Source organism: Gorilla gorilla, chromosome 17, assembly GCF_029281585.2.
Source record: "Gorilla gorilla gorilla isolate KB3781 chromosome 17, NHGRI_mGorGor1-v2.1_pri, whole genome shotgun sequence".
NCBI lineage: Eukaryota > Metazoa > Chordata > Mammalia > Primates > Hominidae > Gorilla > Gorilla gorilla.
The window spans coordinates 109,446,174-109,463,940 of NC_073241.2; the positions used below are offsets into that span (position 1 = coordinate 109,446,174).

Here is a 17,767-nt window from a genome sequence, read left to right on the forward strand (position 1 = left end):
TTTGGTCTTTTACCATTGAATATGATGTTAATGGGTTTCTCAGAAATGCCCTTTATCTTGTTGAGGAGAGTCCCTTCAATTCCTAGTTTTCTGAGTGATTTTTTTTTTTTAATCATGAAAAGGTGTTGGATTTTATCAGATCCCTTCTTTGTGCCAATTGTGATAACCATGTGATTTTTTTCCCCCCGTGCTTCATTCTACTAATGTGGTGAATTACATTGATATATTTTCTTATGTTGAAGCCCCCTTGCATTCTTGGGATGGAATGCACTCACTTGGTCGTGGTGTATAATTGTTTTAATACACTGTTGAATTTGGTTTGCTAGTATGTTGTTAAGGATTTTTCATCTGTGTTCATAAGGAATATTGGTTTTTAATTTTCTTGTAATGTTTTTATTTGGCCCTCGTATCAGGGAAATGCTGGCTTCAAGAATGAGTTAGAAGTTGTTCCCTCCTCTTTTTTTTTTGTTTTTTGTTTTTTGAGAGGGAGTTGCGTTCTTATTGCCCAGGCTGGAGTGCAGTGGCACAATCTCGGTTCACCGCAACCTCCGCCTCACAGGCCAAGCGATTATCCTGCCTCAGCCTCCCGAGTAGCTGAGATTCAGGCATGCGCCACCACACCCAGCTAATTTTTCTATTTTTAGTAGAGACGGGTTTTTCCTTGTTGGTCAGGCTGGTCTTGAACTCCCGACCTCAGGTGATCTGCCCGCCTTGGCCTCCCAAAGTGCTGGGATTACAGGCCTGAGCCACCGCGCCTGGCCCCTCCTCTTCTATTTTTTTGTGGCGAGTTTGAGAAAAATTGATGTTAGTTCTTACTTTAATTTTTTTTTTCTTTTTTTGGAGACAGAGTCTCGCTCTGTCGCCCAGGCTGGAGTGCAGTGGCATGATCTCAGCTCACTGCAACCTCCGCCTCCCAGGTTCAAGCAATTCTCCTGCCTCAGCCTCCCGAGTAGCTGGGATTACAGGCGTGCATCACCATGCCCAGCTAATTTTTGTATTTTAGTAGAGGTGGGGTTTCACCATGTTGGCCAGGCTGGTCTCGGACTCCTGACCTCAAATGATTTACCCACTTCGGCGTCCCAAAAAGCTGGGATTACAGGCATGAGCCAGCACGCTCAGCCTTTTAAGTATTTTTTAGGATTCACCAGTGAAGCCACCTGTACCTGTACTCTTCTTTGTTAGGAAGTTTTTGATGAATTCAGTCTCTTGTTACAGAAATTTGAAATTTTTCTATTTCTTCATGAGTATGAATCAGTTTTAGGTAATTAGTGTCTTTCTAGGAATTTGTCCATTTCATCAAGTTAATTTTGTTTGTTCACATACAGTTGTTCCTAGTAATCTGTCTCTCTCTCTGTCTCATTTTTCGTGAGATGGAATGAATCATTCTTTATGGCAGCTCTAGCCCCAGGTTGTTTTACCTGTGTTTCTGACTGACTGGCTATAAACTGGTGCTCCCACAGCTCCCTCCTTGGATTTGATTACTTTGTCAGAGTGGCTTACCAAACTCAAGGAAATACTTACTTATATTTACTGGTTTATGACAAAGAAAGGATGTTATAAAGAATCACAGTGAAAGAGATACATAGGGCAAGGTATAGGGGAAGGGACTAGAGCTTCCAGGCCCTCCGCGGGTACTCAACCCTCCAGGAACCTCCATGAGTCCATCTATCCAGAAGACCACCAAACCCAATCCTGTTGGGTTTTTGTGGTGGCTTCCTTATGCAGGCATGATTGATTAAATCATCTTAACCTTCAGCCCTGCTCCCTTCCCTGGAAGTTAGCTGAAAGTCCCCCACCCTCTAAACTTGCCTTGGTGATAAGCCCCCATCCTGAAGCTCCCTAGGGGCTGCCAACCACCAGTCATCTCATTAGCACACAAAAAGACAAAAATTAACATAACTCTTAATTCTAGATATTTCAGGGTAATGGTTTATGCGTGAGTCTTATTTTCTTGTTTCTGTGTCTATTTTCTAATTTTTCTATAAAAACTTTTATATTGCTTGAATTTTCAAAAATTTCATAATATATAGGCCCAACTACAAGTTAATCTGACTTGGGAGATTCCAAGGGTTTTAGGAGTTGTATGTCAGGAAATAGGGATGAAGACCAAATGTATATTTCAGAGTATCATACATGGCATATATTTTTCTATTTTTAAACATTTAATCCATAACGACTTTATATTTAAAGTTTTAATAGGCAGCATGTAATTGGTCTTGCTTTGTTACCCAACCTGTTAGCCTATGCCTTTTGAGTATCTGGACCCAGGGGTTGGCAAACTATAGCCCATGGGTCAAGTTGGGCTTGCTGTTTTTGTAAATACAGTTTATTGGCGCCAGGTGCAATGGTAATCCCAGCACTTTGGGAGGCTGAAGTGGGAGGATTGCTTGAGGCCAGGAGTTTTAGACCAGCCGGGACAACATAGCAAGACTCTGTCTTTAAAATAATAAATAGGCCGGGGGCGGTGGCTCACTCCTGTAATCCCAGCACTTTGGGAGGCCGAGGTGGGCGGATCACGAGGTCAGGAGATCGAGACCATTCTGGCTAACATGGTGCAACCCCATCTCTACTAAAAATACAAAAAATTAGCCAGGCTTGGTGGCGGGCGCCTGTAGTCCCAGCTACTCAGGAGGCTGAGGCAGGAGAATGGCGTGAACCTGGGAGGTGGAGCTTGCAGTGAGCCTAGAATGTGCCACTGCACTCCAGCCTGGGCGACAGAGCAAGACTCTGTCTCAAAAAAAAAAGCCAGGTGTGGTGGTGTGTGCTGGTAGTGTCAGGTACTCGGGAGGCTGAGGTGGGAGGATCCCTTGAGCCCAGGAGTTCAAGGCTGCAATGAGCCGTGATTACACCACTGCACTCCAGCTTGGGTGACAAAGTGAGACCCTGTCTCAAAAAAAAATTTTTTAATTAAAAGAAGTTTATTGAAATAGCTATTCCCATTAGTTTAATATATTGTCCAAGGCTGCTTTTGTGCATGGTATGGCAGGATTGAGTAGTTGTATGAGAGACTCTACAGGCAGCAAAGCCTAAACTGTTTATTAACCTCTCCTTTACAGAAGAAGTTTGCCAGTCCTTTTTATTTAATGCGATTATTGATATGGTTGGTTTTAAATCTCCCATCTCGGTGTTTGTTTTTTTACTTGTCTCATCTGTTCTTTATTTTTCACTCTTTTTCTGCTCTCTTTTGGATTGAATATTTTTATTCCATTTTATCTCTATTAGTGGCTTATTAGCTATACATCTTTCTCTGACTTTCTTAATATACTACTACTTCTTCTATAGTATAAGAACCTTAGAGTAGTATGCTTTAATTTCTTCTTCCAGCCTTTGTTCTGTTGTTGTTATACATTTTTTCTTCCACATGTTAGAAATCTTACAATATGTTGTTACTTTTATTTTAAACTGTAAAAAAGAAAAAAAATTATATTGATCTACATGTCATTGATGATACTCTTCATCCCTTTACGTAGATGTGTATTTCCATCTCGAGTCATTTCCTCTGCCTCCTGAAGGACTTCATATTTTGTAGTGCTGATGTGCTTAATTAACTCACTATACTTTCTCTCTAAAAAAAAGTTGTCCTTTAGGAAGGAAGAGACTTTTGCTAGGTGTGGAATGCTATTTTTTTTCCCTTTTTATATTTTAAAGATTTCACTCTTGTCTTCTGGCTGGCATTTTTCCCAACAATATGTTTTCTGTCATTTTTGTTCCTCTCTGTATTTTTAATACTTTGACTGTAATGTGCCTTGGTTTGGTTTTCTTTGTGTTTCTTTTGCTTAGAGTCTGGTGAGCTTCTTGATTTTGTGGGTTTATAGTTTTCATCAGATTTGGAAAATTTTGTGGCATCATTTCTTCAACTAGTTTTTCTTCCCCTCACCCCTTTGTCCCTGATACTCAATTACACATACAGTAGTTCCCCCGTATCCTCAGTTTTGCTTTCCACAGTCAACCATGGTTTGAAAATATTATATGGAAAATTCCAGAAATAAAGAATTCATATGTTTTAAGTTCCATGGCATTCTGAGTCGTCTTCATCTTGTCACGTGAGGCGCCACACAGGCATCGTGTCATCGCACGTCACCACAAGAAGGGTGAGCACAGGATGTAAGATACTTTGAGAGACCACATTCACATAACTTTTATTACTGTATATTGTTACAATTGTTCTAGTTTATTATTGTTGTTAATATCTTCGTGTACCAACTTCCTGTACCAAATCTAATTTATAAGTTGTATTTTATTGTAGGTATGTCTGTATAGGAAAAAACGTAGTATATGTAGCGTTTGGCACTGTCCACAGTGTCAGCATCCACTGGGGTCTTGGAACATGTCCTTTGCAGATAAGGGGGGACTCCTGTATATTAGGCTCCTTGATACTGTCCCATAGCTCATTGATGCCGTTGTTGGGGTTTTTTCAGTTGTTTTTTTTTTTTTAACCATCCCCTCTTTCATTTTGTGTATTTCTCTTGCTTTATCTTCAGATTTACCAGTCTTTTCTTCGGCAGCATCTAGTCTGCTCTTAATCCCATGCAGTATATTTTTCATGTTAGTGCATTTTTCATTCATGGAAGTGCAATTTACCATCCATCTTTCACTTTCTTTCATTTCTCTCGTTGCATTCATGTTTTCTGTAATTTGTTGTTCTCCTGGTTTGGGGTCATATTTTTCTGCTGCTTTGTATGACTGGCAGTTTTTGTTTTTTGTTTTTTGACTGGCAGTTTTTGACTACACACTGGACATTGTGTTTATGGGTGCTAGAGTTTGTTGTTTCCTTTAAATATATTTGGGCTTTGTTCTAGAACATGTTTAAGACACTTGGAATTTTTAAGCATTGCTAGAGTGGGTCTGGAGAGCCTGGGACTGTGGAGACAGACCTTGCTGTGAAGGCTTGACTCATGTCACTGTATTAAGGGGTCATTCCCCTCTCCCGGTGGACTCTGGCATTTTGACAGTTGTTTTACCTTCTCCTTTCACTAGTTCCCACTGGTGAGCCAGTGGAAAAGTCCCACTGGTTTTCTCACACATGAGAGCCTCAGTGCTCAGAAAAAGTCTTCAGGAGACCCTGTGCAAATTTATCACAAGGTCAATATGGCAGGATGCCCCTTTTTAATAGTAGCTTACTTCTTTTGTCTGTTTTGAAATAGTGAATTCTTGCTTTCTATCAGGTGATAATGATTTCATAATTACTGTGCGGCTCTTGTTAATTCCAGCCTTTATTCATTTCTGCTGCTCTAGCAGCATCTTTTAATTGGGCTTAGATTCTTGTGTGTGCTGGTTTTGAAGATGTAGTGACAGTTCCTTTGTGTTTCCTAGTGTTTATGCTTATTTCTGTTTGTTTCAGATATGTTTGCTCTTTGTTGGAATCAGAATAAAGGACCTGTGTGTTGTATACTTTATCTTTTAAGATAGTTCTGAAAATAACCTAATTTTCAGTAGAAATCTTTGTAATAACTTGGCCAGGTGTGGTGGCTCATACCTGTAACCCCAGCACTTTGGGAGGCCAAGGTGGGTGGATCACGAGGTCAGGAGATCGAGACCAGCCTGGCCAACATGGTGAAACCCCGTCTCTACTAAAAATACAAAAATTAGCCCGACGTGGTGGCATGTGCCTGTAGTCCCAGCTAGTCGGGAGGCTTAGGCAGGAGAATTGGTTGAACATGGGAGGTGGAGGCGGCAGTGAGCCAAGATTGCACCACTGCACTCCAGCCTGAGCGACAGAGCAAGACTCCGTCTCAAAAAAAGAAATAAATAAATAAAAATAAAGAAATATTTGTAATAACTTGTCTTTTTCTTGTTAGTTCTGAATTGACTTGGTAAGCTACATACTAGCGTAGAGTTAAAGGTAATTGTATTAACTATTTTTCTGTAGCTTTTTTTTTAAAGTAATCACTGTTATAGAAATAATACTGTAATCTATGAATGTTTAAAAATGCAGGTAACCGTTTCTAATTAGAAAATGAAATTTAAAATGCCACATTTCTGTCATTCAGAAGTTGCCACCATTAACATCGTATTGTTAGCTGTTTCTGTGTGTTTATTGTTCTTACCATGAGATTGTATTGATTAGCTATTTTACCACTTGCTTTTTCACTTTTCTCTGTTCTGTCTTGTCGTGTATTACGTATTCACCTTATTTAATATGCAGTCCATACTCAGATTTCTTCAGTTTTACCCAGAACTTTTTTTTTTGAGATGGGGTCTCGCTCTGTCTCCCAGGCTGGAGTGCAGTGGTGAGATCTCGGCTCACTGCAAGCTCTGCCTCCCTGGTTCAAGCAATTCTCCTGCCTCAGCCTCCCACGTAGCTGGGATTACGAGCACCCGCCACCACGCCCAGCTAGTTTTTGTATTTTTAGTAGAGACGGGGTTTCACCATGTGGCCAGGCTCGTCTCAAACTCCAGACCTCAGATGATCCAGCCACCTCAGCCTCCCAAAGTGCTGGGATTACAAGTGTGAGCCACCACACCCGACCCCCAGAACATTTTTTACACTCGGTTTATGTAAGCCAGGATTTGTTGTGGACCCTGTTACGTCTAGTGGTTGGGTTTGCAGTGCTTTCCCTGACTGTTGGCCAGACCAGCCTCTTGTCCTGCAGAGATGCCCCTCCTTCCAGATGTGTCTGGTACTTTCTTGTAGCGTTTCAGCTTAGTCCCCTGTCCCCTGAGCTTCTTTTAAACGAGAAGTTCTACTGAAAGGCCCAGTTGATTCAAGTTAAACATTTTGGGCTAGAATATATATGATGTTCTATGCTTCTTGTGTCACTTCAGGGACCCCAGTCATATTTTGTTGCTTCAATGCAATAGATGGCAGTCTGGTCTTTGTGTGCATTACGTTCTTTCTGTGGACTGGAATGCAATGCATTTAACACCTGTTGATGATCCTGGTCCTAGATGGTAGTTTTACTGGGGGGCTTGCTGTGAATGAGGTGTTTCTGATTCTGTCACATGTAGATTGTTAGCAGACATTCTTCTGTAAACTCTTGTTTTACTCAGCAGTTGGGACTGTTTGTTTTCTCTGAAATATAGTGCCTCTGGGAAAGGCAGGATAGTTTTATCCTTTCCTTTGAGTTGTGACTTTTCAAAGTGAGTAGTTAGTTAACCTTTCCCAATGGTGATTCGTGAAATGCCTTTTTTTCTGACTTTCTTGAGCACTTCTGTGGATCTCCTGTGACTTCGTGTGTTTGGGTCTCTACAGCCATTTGTCTTTCTGATGCTCAAATGTTACAACATCCAGGTGCTCCTGGTGCTTTTGTCATGACCCCTCCCCTAAAGGGCCTGTGAGGATGGGCCCATTCTTTGAGCATTTGTCTCATTTGTCTTTGAGCATTTGTACTTACACTTTTCTGTAGGTTCTGAAGTTGGCTTCGTGAGCTAATTCTGAATGCACTGTTACCTCACAGGACTGTCCATACCACGCGATTATGGACTTGATACGTCTTTATGCTCACTTCTTAATACAGTTTGCACTTTTAAATAAGTGAGCTATGCTGCACAGGTAAAGCAAGTGTTTTGTATGACTACACTTTCTACACACTTTGGGAAGTAGCTGAGAGCAAAACAGGAGTAGATTTTTACTTCTTTCAACTCAGAGAAAAGAAAAGTAATCTTGGGCCACATGGACTTTAAAATTTTAGAGAGAAATGGAAAATGTTTTTCTTGTACACCTTCTCACTTAGTGTCTGATTTTCACTTTTTGATACAGTTTTATTTAAAACCCCCTGCTGCCCTGCACTTAATCAGGATTCTGCCCCAGGCCTTGTTGTTTCTCTCTCTCCTGTTCCCTCCCTGTCATGTTAACCACCCCAGCCCCCCCCCCCCCCCCCCCGCCCACGTCAGGTCAGGCAGACACAGTTGGAGCTCTCTGCTTTATACTCCTTTACCACTTCACAGTCATTATTCATAGCATCTACCACCCATGAAAGACAGTAGTTTCTTGTGAAAAAAATTTTTACAAAATATCTGTGTTTCTCAATTGTGAAACTCTGTGAGGTTGGGATCCCATCTGTCTTATTCATGGTTGGGTTCCCAGAGTCCAAAAGGAAATATTTGAGGGTTGAATTAGTGATGACTACAAAAGGATGAGGTAGATTACTGTTCTGTGGAGCTTGTAATTATTTTGTCTTGGGCCATTTTACCTGCATGTAAGGTGGAGGCCTTCCTTCTACCTTTCCTCCCTTCCCCACCTGCTGCCAGCAGGCTTTGGAACTCAGCCGTTGAACCCCTGCTCTGAGGATGCTGCTCCTGTGGGAGGTCTCGGCTCATGCATTTCTGGCCTCTGGACCCCTTTCTGGGACCTGCGTGCTCCTCTTCTCTCCATGTTCACCTGCCCCTGAGAGTTTCCAATACGCAGTGTGTTTCTCACACTACTGCCTCTTTCAGCTGATTGTGAGGTTTTCCTGACACCCTTGTCTACACTATAGGTCTTTTGCATAATTTTCTCACTCTAGCAAGTGTAACTTTTTGAGTGAAAAATGATTGATTCCATCTGAGAAAAAACCCTCTATACGTTCTAGATCTTTGTTTAACTGCTTTGAAAGATATTTAAAGCGTAAGAAAAAAATACACTTTTCTTTCATTCCCTAAGACAAATGGATTGAACAATAGCGGTAAGGTATAGTTTGGAAAGACGGTGTTCAAGATGAAGATTCTTTTTTTTTTTTTTTAATTATACTTTAAGTTCTAGGGTACATGTGCACAACGTGCAGGTTTGTTGCATACGTATACATGTACCAATACTATGCAGCCATAAAAGAGGATGAGTTCATGTCCTTTGCAGGGACATGGATGAAGCTGGAAACCATCATTCTGAGCAAACTGTTGCAAGGACAGAAAACCAAACACTGCATGTTCTCACTCACAGATGGGAATTGAACAGTGAGAACATTGGACAGAGGGCGGGGAACATCACACACTCGGGCCTGTCATGGGGTGGGAGGCAGGGGGAGGGATGGCATTAGGAGAAATACCTAATGTAAATGACGAGTTATAAATCATGCTACTATGAAGATACATGCACACGTATGTTTATTGCAGCACTATTCACAATAGCAAAGACTTGGAACCAACCCAGATGAAGATTCTTTTACTTTGAAGTACTTTTTTGTTTCTTTATATGTACTCATGAAGCTACATGGGTTTTAGAATCCTTACGTTTAGGCTTTGCATACATATAAAGGATGTAGATAGTTATTTGTTGGGAGGTCTCCTCTTATGAATTTCTTATGAATCTGTAATTTTGACTTGGATTATTTCAACCTTTTCCTCAGATTTCATACTTAAAGGGTACTCCGTCAAAACTTGCTGAGAGCTTTATAGTCTGTCCTCTGTATCCAGGGGTTCTGCATCTGTTGATTAAACCAACTGTCTGTTGAAAATATTTGGGAGAGAAAATCCATGGTTGCATCTGTACTGAACATGTACAGACTTGTTTTCTTGTCATTGTTCTCTAAACAAGGTAAGTAGGAAGATGTGCATAGGTTACATGCAAGTAACTGCACGATTTAACATAAGAGACTTGAGCAGTCTTGGATTTGGTGCCTCCAGGTGGTTCTGGAACCAGTCCCCTATGGATACCGAGGGATGACTATACTTTCATTTCTCTTTTCCCCTGTAGATTTCTTAGGTACCAAGTAATCTCATCAGGTTCATTCTTTTTCCTTCCTCTCTTTTCTCTTTCTCTTTCTCTTCCTTTTTTCTCTCTTTCTCTTTTTTCTCTCTCTCACTCTCTCCTCTCTCTCCTCTCTCCTCCCCTCTCTTCTCTCCCCTCCCCTCTCCCTCTTTCTGTCTCTCTCTCTCTTTCTTTCTTCTTTTCTTTTTCAATGGTGTCCTGCTCTGTCTCCCAGGCTTGAGTGCAGCTCACTGCAACCTCCACCTCCCGGGTTCAAGCGATTCTCCTGCCTCAGCCTCCTGAGTAGCTTGGAGTACAGGCATGTGCCACCATGCCCAGCTAATTTTTGTATTTTTTGGTAGAGATGGAGTTTCGCCATGTTGGCCAGGCCGGTCTCGACCTCCTGGCCTCAAGTGATCCACCCTCCTCAACCTCCCAAAGTGCTGGGATTACAAGCATGAACCACTATGCCCGGCCTTATAATCTCATCAGGTTCTAATTAAATATTTCTTTATCTTCTGAATTTACATAATCTCTTTTTTTTCTCTCTTTTTAAAAGGACCTTAAAGGCTTTGATCCAGGAGAGAAATACTTTCATAACACATCATGGGGAGATGTTTCTCTCTGGGAACCTTCTGGAAAGAAAGTGGTATGTATTTTTTGCATTTTTTTTTCATGTTTCCTCAAAAGTGAGCAGTGAATGTAAATGTGGTCTAAAGAACATCACATGTATTGGGGTTGCTGGTGAGTGAATGGGGAGGAGGAATAATGCAACCTTTCAGAGAAGTAGCAAGAAACCAAGTATAGTGTGTGGTCAGGCAGGGTTACTGATGCTCTGTTCTGTGTGCAGAGTTGATACAGTGATGCAGTGAAACTATTGTTTGTCCTTGATTATAAGATATTGCTGTAAGAAGGACGTTTGATTTAATAATTGTTCTGAGTAAAACAAAATGCCACTACATTAAGTGCATACAGTGAATGTACATCCTGGTTTCAGAAACTGAAATAAAAATGTAGACCTCTGAATCAAGGAACATTTTAAGTAATTAGAAACCTCAAACTTTTAAGCAAATTCAGGCTAAAACATGAGCCATACTGCTGAATTCTCATTAAAGTGTTTTCTGGGACACCTTTTCTGCCACCAGTTGTTAGCACCTTCCTCGGTATCAGACTCAGCTCATCCCAGACTTGACTTGGCTGTCCCCTCTCACCAGCTTCTGTGGTCAGAGTCATGCTGGCCTTGGGAATTTGGGCTTTAAGGTATTCCGTAATTAGTCGTTGTCAGAATTTTTTTTTGTTTTTTTGAGGGGGACAGGGTCTCACTGTTGCCTGGGCTGGAGTCCAGTGGCGTAGTCTTAGCTCACTGCAGCCTTGACCTCCTGGGTTCAAAGTGTCTTTCCACTTCAGCCTCCTGAGTAGCTGAGACTACAGGTGCATGCCACCATGCCCAGATAAGTCTTTTTATTTTTATTTGTTGTAGAGGTTTGTTGAGACCCATTTTTCAGTCTCTGACCTGACACTCTCCTCTCTACCATGAGATGCAAGGTTCCTTGAAACCACTGTGATGTAGTTCTCCTCCACCTGAGCACAGCTTGTGGCTACTACAGGATGCCTCATTTAGCAGATCTTGACTTCATGAATAGCAAGCCCCATTGATTTTTCTCATCAGAATTCTTAAAATATCTCGTAATGTAACTCCAGTTAGTCAGGAGGCTAAGCCAGGAGAATCGCTTGAACCGGGATGGCGTAGGTTGCAGTGAGCTGAGATCACGCCACTGCACTCCAGCCTCAGTAACAGAGTGAGACTCTGTCAAAAAAAAACAAAAAACTGAAGAATGGAAGAGTGTGTGTGTGTGTGTGTGAGAGAGAGAGAGAGAGAGAGAGAGTGATAATGAGCACACAGATTTAGGAAAGGATGAGAATTAACCCTTGATCACTGTGGTAGTACCACAGCCAGTTCTGGGGCTTTAGATGAAGCTAGGTCTTAGCTTCCTTGTTTGTGGAACTGGGGAGCAGGTGTTTTGTGTTTCACCAGCTCTGGGTTCTCAAGACTCTGTCATGAGACCAAAGATTTCACTGTGCTCTCAAGTTATTGCAAACCAGCAAGTCTTACTAGATGTTAGAACAGATTGCATCCTGTTGTATGAATATGCTTTTAGGCCCCGAACTTGTTAAATTTCCCAAAATGTGCTTTAAATAGAAATCCCATATGGTCAGTGTTGCGTTCTGTGGCCTTACCCTTATCTTAGGGTCATCCATAGTGTGAGTTTAGGCTTAGTCTCACTTTCTTTACTGTTTATCAGTTAGTTTATTGGGTACCTGCATGGGCCAAACACTGTCCATTTGGTTCCTACCTTCTCTAGAAATAGGGGAAGTAGAAAGATAGTAATGATGGGTTTAACAGTTTGAAAGCTAGGTTAGTTGTGGATAAATTCCAGAGGTTTTAGAATTTGGAGCAAAAACAACATTGGAATTCAGAGAAATGGGATGAGGGGGAGAAAATAACTTTCTCTTGTAGAAAATCAAGCTTTTAAAATTGTTGCTGTTAATAATTCAAAATACAGGACTAAGTAATTACATTTGTGGTTTTAGTGGATGACTTAGAACAGGGGTCAGCAAACTATGAGTTGTGAGCTAAATCCTATATTTGTATGAATTAGCCCGTGAGCCATGAGCTAGGAGTAGTTGTTAGGCTTTTAAATGTTTAAGAAAAAAATGACAATACTATTTTGTGACATGTGAAAAGTATATGAAATTCAAATTGGTGTTTGTAAATAAAGTTTTATTGGAATATAAATTACAAATTATTTTGGAGACTTTTGTACAACAATGGCGGTGCTGAGTAGTTGCCACAGAGACTGTACTGTATGGCCCACAATCCTAACATAATCACTCTCTGGCCCTTCACAGAAAAAGTTTGCCAACCCCTGGGTTAGAAAACATTAAGTCAGGTTAAATGCCTAGCACATTAGAAGAAAAGGGATCAAGTCCTCAGGGACTGTGGAAGGTTAGCATCTGACAGTTTATTCAATTATGCTTAAGGCTTTCTTTTCTTTTAACAGAGATATCGAACAAAGCCATACTGTTGTGGCCTCTGTAAATACTCTACAAAGGTGCTTACTTCATTCAAGAATCATTTACATCGTTACCATGAAGATGAAATTGACCAAGAGCTGGTGATCCCTTGCCCAAACTGTGTATTTGCATCTCAGCCCAAAGTTGTGGGAAGGCACTTCAGAATGTTCCATGCGCCTGTCCGGAAAGTCCAGAACTACACAGTGAATATTTTAGGTGAAACTAAATCATCTAGGAGCGATGTGATAAGTTTCACATGTCTAAAATGTAACTTTTCAAACACTTTGTACTACAGCATGAAGAAGCATGTGCTGGTAGCCCATTTTCACTACTTAATTAACTCCTACTTTGGCCTAAGAACTGAGGAAATGGGTGAGCAACCGAAAACTAACGATACTGTTTCTATAGAGAAGATCCCACCACCTGACAAATATTACTGTAAAAAGTGCAACGCCAATGCCAGCAGCCAGGATGCGTTAATGTATCACATTTTGACATCAGACATACACAGAGATTTGGAGAATAAGCTTAGATCTGTGATTTCAGAACATATTAAGAGGACTGGACTCTTGAAGCAAACGCACATTGCTCCAAAACCAGCAGCACATTTGGCTGCACCAGCAAATGGCAGTGCTCCAAGCGCTTCAGCACAGCCTCCTTGCTTCCATCTTGCTTTGACACAGAACAGTCCAAGCCCAGCCGCAGGACAGCCAGTGACTGTGGCCCAGGGTGCCCCTGGAAGCCTCACTCATTCCCCCCCTGCTGCTGGCCAATCCCACATGACTCTAGTCTCCAGCCCTCTGCCTGTGGGCCAGAACAGCCTCACCCTGCAGCCCCCAGCACCTCAGCCCGTCTTTCTTTCTCACAGGGTTCCACTTCATCAGTCTGTGAATCCTCCTGTGTTGCCCTTGAGTCAGCCAGTCGGACCTGTCAATAAGTCTGTTGGAACTAGTGTCCTCCCCATAAATCAGACTGTTCGCCCTGGGGTTTTACCCCTCACCCAGCCTGTGGGACCCATAAACAGACCTGTTGGGCCTGGTGTTCTTCCTGTGAGCCCCTCTGTCACCCCTGGGGTCCTGCAGGCTGTCTCGCCAGGGGTGCTTTCTGTGAGTCGGGCGGTCCCGTCTGGAGTCCTTCCTGCAGGCCAGATGACTCCTGCAGGGGTTATCCCTGGGCAAACAGCAACTTCTGGGGTTCTTCCTACTGGCCAGATGGTCCAGTCAGGAGTTCTCCCTGTGGGCCAGACAGCTCCGTCACGGGTTCTTCCCCCAGGCCAGACAGCCCCATTGAGGGTTATCTCTGCAGGCCAGGTGGTCCCGTCTGGGCTTCTTTCTCCCAACCAGACAGTCTCCTCCTCAGCTGTTGTGCCTGTAAACCAGGGTGTGAATTCTGGGGTTCTGCAGCTTAGTCAGCCTGTTGTGTCGGGAGTTCTTCCTGTGGGCCAGCCAGTGAGGCCTGGGGTCTTGCAACTCAACCAGACTGTGGGCACCAGCATTCTGCCTGTGAATCAGCCAGTGAGACCTGGTGCTTCGCAGAACACCACCTTCCTGACATCAGGCTCTATTCTCAGACAGCTCATCCCTACAGGGAAACAAGTGAATGGGATTCCAACCTACACGCTGGCCCCCGTGTCTGTCACTCTGCCGGTTCCCCCTGGAGGCCTTGCGACTGTCGCTCCGCCCCAGATGCCCATCCAGCTCCTGCCGTCAGGTGCAGCTGCACCAATGGCCGGTTCCATGCCCGGCATGCCCTCTCCTCCAGTGCTGGTGAATGCTGCTCAGAGCGTGTTTGTTCAGGCCTCCTCCTCTGCAGCAGACACAAACCAGGTGCTCAAACAGGCCAAGCAGTGGAAGACCTGCCCCGTCTGCAACGAGCTCTTTCCGTCCAACGTCTACCAGGTCCACATGGAGGTAGCGCATAAGCACAGCGAGTCCAAGTCTGGTGAGAAACTTGAGCCTGAAAAACTGGCAGCGTGTGCACCATTTCTAAAGTGGATGAGAGAGAAAACGGTGCGATGTCTGTCTTGTAAGTGCTTGGTCTCTGAGGAGGAGCTTATACACCACTTGCTGATGCATGGCTTGGGGTGCTTGTTCTGTCCATGCACCTTCCATGATATCAAAGGTCTTTCAGAGCACAGCAGGAATAGGCACCTGGGGAAGAAGAAGTTGCCTATGGATTATAGCAACAGAGGTTTTCAATTAGATGTCGATGCCAATGGCAACCTGCTCTTTCCCCACCTTGATTTCATTACCATATTGCCAAAGGAGAAGCTTGGGGAGCGGGAAGTCTACTTGGCAATCCTGGCTGGGATACACTCCAAGTCACTGGTGCCTGTGTATGTGAAGGTGAGGCCTCAGGCTGAGGGCACCCCTGGGAGCACCGGCAAGCGAGTGTCCACCTGCCCCTTTTGCTTTGGCCCCTTTGTGACAACTGAGGCCTACGAGCTGCATTTGAAGGAGAGGCACCACATCATGCCCACAGTCCACACGGTCCTGAAGTCTCCCGCCTTCAAGTGCATCCACTGCTGTGGGGTCTACACGGGAAATATGACCCTGGCTGCCATCGCCGTCCATTTGGTGCGCTGCAGAAGTGCTCCCAAGGACAGCAGCTCAGACCTGCAGGCCCAGCCGGGTTTTATTCACAACAGTGAACTGCTTTTAGTCAGTGGTGAAGTGATGCATGATTCCAGTTTTTCTGTTAAGAGAAAGCTGCCTGACGGCCACTTAGGGGCCGAAGACCAGCGGCATGGGGAGGAGCAACCTCCCATCCTAAATGCCGATGCAGCCCCGGGTCCAGAAAAGGTGACGAGTGTTGTGCCTTTTAAAAGACAAAGGAATGAAAGCAGAACAGAGGGACCTATTGTCAAGGACGAGGCTCTTCAGATTTTAGCATTAGATCCTAAAAAATATGAAGGCCGTTCTTATGAAGAAAAGAAGCAATTTCTTAAAGATTATTTCCATAAGAAACCATATCCTAGTAAAAAGGAAATAGAACTGTTGTCCTCACTCTTTTGGGTGTGGAAAATTGATGTGGCTTCATTTTTTGGAAAAAGAAGGTATATTTGCATGAAAGCAATAAAAAATCACAAGCCTTCTGTACTTTTAGGCTTTGATATGTCTGAACTTAAAAATGTGAAACATAGATTGAACTTTGAATATGAACCATAAAACTTGCAAAAAAAAAAAAAGTAACTCTAAAGTAGTAGGTAGATTTTTTTCAGTTGAAATTTCACAGTGTTGTCCTCACTGTGTTGGTGAATCAACCTCAGTGGTCACTGTGCTGCTCTGCAGAGTTACTTCAGGTGCTGGAGAGACCCCTGTTACCAGGAAGCCAGTAGTTATTTCACATCTATTGTTTCCTGCAGTTTGATTTGTAACAGAACAGTTGTTTTCAGGTTTTTTTCTCTGTCATGTAAATGAAATCTGTTGATATTTCATGCACGCCTTGTTTTCCCACTAGTGTCAGTATCGTATGATAAACTGAAATCTATAAATAATTTGCTTTTTCATTAAGGACATTTCAGCCTTTTTCAGAATACTTGATTTAACTGCGAGTGGAAGCATCGATCTCCTTCAGCTTTCCCTGTAGCAGCAGATGGTACAGTGAGTGTTCAGAGATGTGGGTACAAACCCTGTGATGTATGTATAAGGCTCCTTGAGGATGCACTGCATTAACGTACGCTGATTTCTTTGTAAGATCTTTGCTTATAGATTATCATTTTGATCTGTATTTTTTTAGGTTTATCCTAATAGCTGTTTTTTTTTTTTTTTTAACCATAACTCATAGAAAATCAAATGTTTTTATTTGTTAAAAGTAGACTGAATTTGACATCTGGTATGCTGGTATGTAGCTCATACATCAAGAGTTATTTTACAAATAAATTTATTCTGTAGATGCAGAAATATTTTTCAGTGTAGATTTTCCCTTTCTTTTAATATGCTAAGTCATTTCTCCGTTCAGAGGTAAAACAATAAATTTTTAGTGCCTTTAGAATAAACATTGAAAGAATACACCCCAAAACTCTTCTCCTAACTTAACTACTCATAAACTAGTGAAAGGGAAGGTCTATGATACTCAGGAATAAGATTATTGCCCCTGAGTGTGGAAACTAACTTAAATTTCAGCATAGGGTTTCAGGGGACATGGCGAAGTTTACAGACTGAGGTCTCAGTCTCCATGGTTGGTACAGTAAGTCTTTGACCACGTTTTCTGAAGGTCATGTTTAGTGGAGAAACGGGCTTTTCTCCTGCTGGTTTAGGCTGGAAGCTGTGTCCGGGTGGATGGGATGGCATATTGTTAAAGAATCTCCATTGTTGTCACTGTCCTGTGGATGTTAAACCTCGTTTTTTTCCCCACACGATATTAAAACTTAAAGCACCAGAACCAGTCACGGAGACCAGCCAGTTTAGATGGTAAGTCATATATCTGGTGGTACACAGCAGAGGAACCCCTTCACTCTATCTTTAGGTAGAAATATTTGGAGGATGTGACAGCCTCTGAGAAACATAATGTTACTATGTGGATTTTAAAAAATATAATACTTGCATGTAATTGCTATAATGTGCATATTTGAGGCAGTTGTGAAACTGGTTTGTGATTGTTGGTGTACTCTGTTGTAAATTCAAAGACAGCTTGTTGAACATTTTTTTTTTTTTTACCTATTGTTTTCAGAGTGTCTATTTTGAATTAAAATTTGTTACACCGCTGCAAATAGAACTGTTTAATTCTTTTAAAAGTTAAAACATTATTGTGAATCATAGGAATAACCTCTATATGGGAATAGATACCACATTTATTTTCTAAAAAAACCTTACCTGTTATTTGTGTGAAAATAAGAACATAACCCAAAAGGTCTAATTACTGGGGTCACAAAATAGGTGTAACTACAGATTCCTGGTGATTCTATACTGGTAGCCCCCAAAGTGCCAAAGAAGGTATGTAACTGGGGTGTCGGTGCTGTGAAGTTTCCTTCACTGTGGCTGTGTTCAGGGCCAGTGTGGAGGAGGTGCTGATGAGGAGGCAGCTGCCGTCTGGCGTGGTTGAATCCTCACCTTTCTTTTGTTGTGTACGTTAGGGTTTCCCAGCCTC

The 17,767-nt window shown here is 42.5% G+C and overlaps 1 protein-coding gene across 3 annotated transcripts in view; it reads left to right on the plus strand.

The window, feature by feature from the left end:
* ADNP2 (ADNP homeobox 2) overlaps positions 1 to 17,390 on the plus strand; it is a 31,005-nt gene extending 13,615 nt beyond the window's left edge. For 2 of the 3 annotated variants that reach the window (XM_031003763.3, XM_055368688.2), the window contains exons 3-4: positions 10,164 to 10,253; positions 12,667 to 17,390. In XM_031003763.3, the coding sequence (XP_030859623.1) occupies positions 10,164 to 10,253; positions 12,667 to 15,846 (3,270 nt within the window). In that variant the 3' untranslated portion in view covers positions 15,847 to 17,390. Of the gene's footprint in view, positions 1 to 9,263; positions 9,452 to 10,163; positions 10,254 to 12,666 lie in introns of all 3 variants that reach the window. The other variant, XM_063699332.1, reaches the window with a different exon arrangement.
* The last annotated feature ends 377 nt before the right edge of the window (positions 17,391 to 17,767 follow it).